Source organism: Sceloporus undulatus, unplaced genomic scaffold, assembly GCF_019175285.1.
Source record: "Sceloporus undulatus isolate JIND9_A2432 ecotype Alabama unplaced genomic scaffold, SceUnd_v1.1 scaffold_670, whole genome shotgun sequence".
In the NCBI taxonomy this organism is placed as follows: domain Eukaryota; kingdom Metazoa; phylum Chordata; class Lepidosauria; order Squamata; family Phrynosomatidae; genus Sceloporus; species Sceloporus undulatus.
In genome coordinates this window covers 4529-7383 of record NW_024803590.1, presented here as the reverse complement: position 1 = coordinate 7383, position 2855 = coordinate 4529, and the positions used below count along the sequence as shown (strand labels likewise).

The 2855-nt window shown below is 47.5% G+C and overlaps 1 protein-coding gene across 1 annotated transcript in view; it reads right to left on the bottom strand.

Annotated features, from left to right (window-relative positions):
* Positions 1-722: 722 nt before the first annotated feature.
* Positions 723-2855, bottom strand: part of TEX45 (testis expressed 45) — a 6132-nt gene continuing 3999 nt past the window's right edge. Inside the window, exons 3-4 of the mRNA XM_042443893.1 lie at positions 2193-2278; positions 723-1382 (exon numbers count right to left, since the gene is read on the bottom strand). Coding sequence (XP_042299827.1) covers positions 1200-1382; positions 2193-2278 — 269 coding nt within the window. The 3' untranslated portion in view covers positions 723-1199. The remainder of the gene's footprint in view (positions 1383-2192; positions 2279-2855) is intronic.

Genomic DNA, 2855 nt, shown 5'->3' with positions numbered 1-2855 from the left:
TTTATTACATTATTGTTATTATTATGACTTGCCCAAGGTCACCCAGTGGTTTCATGGCTGAGAGAGGAGTCAAACTCTGGTCTCCAGAATTGAAGACCAACATTCAAACCACAACACAAGACCTCCAAGGAAAGAGAATCCAAGATGTTGTTATGGTGGTTGATGATGTTCCTTCAAGCCATTTCTGACATAGGGCAACTCTAAGGCAATCCTATCATGTTTTTTTCTTGCCAAGATTTATTGCCGGGGGGGGGGGGGTTGCCTTTGCCTTCCTCTGAAGTTGAGAGAGTGTGACTTGACTAAGGTCACCCAGCAGGTTTACATGGCCGAGTGGAGATTCAAACCCTGCTCTCCAGAGTTACATTTGAACGCTTAATCCATTACAGTGGTACCCCGGGTTACGAATTTAATTCGTTCCGCGGCGCCATTCGTAACCCGAAAACCTTCGCAAGCCGAAAAAGCCATAGGCGCTAGCGCAGGAAAGCCGCGATTTCGTGCGAAAAAGCGCCGAAAAGCACCAAAAAATTTTTCGTAACCCGAAATAACGTTCGTAACCCGGAACAGTTTTTTTCTATGGATTTTTTTCGTATCCCGGGAATTTCGTAAGGCAGTGCTTTCGTATCCCGGGGTACCACTGTACACCCTTTGGGGATTCTCCCTTACTTTCCTCTATTTCATTGTTTAAAGCCACCACTGTCTTGCATTCTCAACGTAACCAAGACTGCAATTTTATTATTTTCACATTATTGTCCTGTCATTCAGGATTGCATGTATTCACTAACGGATTGTTGAGTAGCAGACAAACACTGACTAATGCAATACAAAAATGAACGACACAAAAAGAAAGTCCCAAGAAAATGCAGCATTAAAAGTTGCCTTGTGAGAGTTTTACCAGAGCTTTCATTCCAAGCTGGTATGGTTGGCATATACATACCAGTGGGAAGAAGGGAGCCAGCTGTTGGGCAAGGAGACCGTAGGCATTTGCATCAGAAGTGGGTGGCATTCCAGTCGGCTCCTGAGCTAGCCCTTCGAGGCAGGACCAGTGCCAAGTGGATGCCCAAGTAGCAGCCTCCTTGGCAAGAAACCCAGTGCCCTAGAATTTGGGGGAAGAGGGTTGGGGGGTGCAATAGCGGCAGACACAGATCTTTCCAGTGGATTTGCACACCGGATCACATGCATGTGGTCTGAAGAGAGGCATCTCAGGAGAAGATTTTCGGGCGGTGCTGGTACTTAGGCATGGTGCCCAGTGGGACGCTACTCTTCTGGAAGTCACCTGTGGCGAGTCGGATGGGGCCACTGTATTTGTCTGTGAACTTGTCCTTGTGTTCGGTGCTGAACCATCGGAGATCCTGCCAGGGGTGGACCAAGTGGGAGTATTTTATCTAGGAAAGGAGGAAGAAAGAAAAAGGAATAAATGCCCTGGGAGAAGATGCCCTCTTCCTTTTGCCAGGGGTGTGCCACCCACAAGCAGGTTGTCAGCCTAGATTCTGCATAAATGCGAGTATTGGAAGAGATGAGGCAGACAGACAGACAAACAGGCATGGAATAGAAAGACAAAGACTTAACAGATATGGACAGAACAATAAATAGCCATGATAGAAAGATAGACAGCTAATATGATGGACAGAACAATAGATGGACAAGATAGAAGGATAGACAGCTAAGAGAGAGCATGATAAATGATAGAAGAAGGATAGACAGCTAAGATGATGGATAGAACAATAGATGGACAGGATAGAAGGATAGACAGCTAAGCAATCTTCTGCCTTTTGCATTGCATCTCAGCACCAAGAAGTTTAGGGGCTTCCAACAAATTAATTTTTTTTAAAAAGGGCACCCCTCTGATGTTGTTGATGTTTTTGCACTAGGGCTCTCTGACAGAGAAGGCTCAATGTCTTCCAAAATTACAGTTTCCAGGATTCTACAGCATGGAGCCCAGGTAGTTAAAGTGGTGTCAAACTGCATTATTTCTGCAGTGCAGATCCAGCCTCAGACCCCCAGAGCCCCACTCCATGGCCAGTGGACTGCAGCTCCCAACATGCTGGGAACTACGGCAGAAAAACAAGGATTCTCCGGGCTCTGATCCTGGGAAGCATTGCCAATGCGGACACCAGCTACCCAATGGGGAGTTGGCCACGGCCGCTGGGCCTGGCATGGCTGAAGGCAAGGTCAATGCCAGTCCCTGTCCATACCCTCTGGAGATCTTCCTCTGTGAGTTGGTGTTTCTGCAGTTGATGTGGGACCAGCATGTCTTGCGCAGTGGTGGCAGGGAGGGCGCCTGGAGAAAATGAAGCGGAAAAAGAAGACAATAAGAACACAGCCAACCCTTCCTTTCTTGTTCTGAAAGCTTGGAAGAACCAGCCATGAATGTGAGGAATGGGGTGTGCAAGCACGTGGTTCGGGCTGGAATGAACGATTGCAATGGCAGCTGCACAGAAGTTTTCAGGAAACAATGGCCATTTGTGCACATCTCTGAGAACATCAGAAAATCCCCGGCTTGCGGTGGATGGGTGGGAAGTCAGCAGCCGCTGCGATTCCTCTTGGTGCCACTTTTCAAGGATTTCCTTCTCGGTACCAAAGCGCCAGGAACGAGCATCAAACCTGGCAACTCCTCTGACCTGATTCCTCTCTTATTTTTCCTTCCAAACAATGCTTGAAATGTCCACAGCTGGTTTGGTGGAAAATTTAAAGAGAGGGGAGGACCATCATATGGGGGACCCAGGTTCGAATCTCCACAAGGCCCACCGAGTGACCATGGTGGGTGACAGTCTTCACAAGCCACCAATTTATGTTCATGGGTGGAAATTAAAAATAATAATGAGTAAACCAGCTTTCCCCAAGAAGTCCACTTTCCC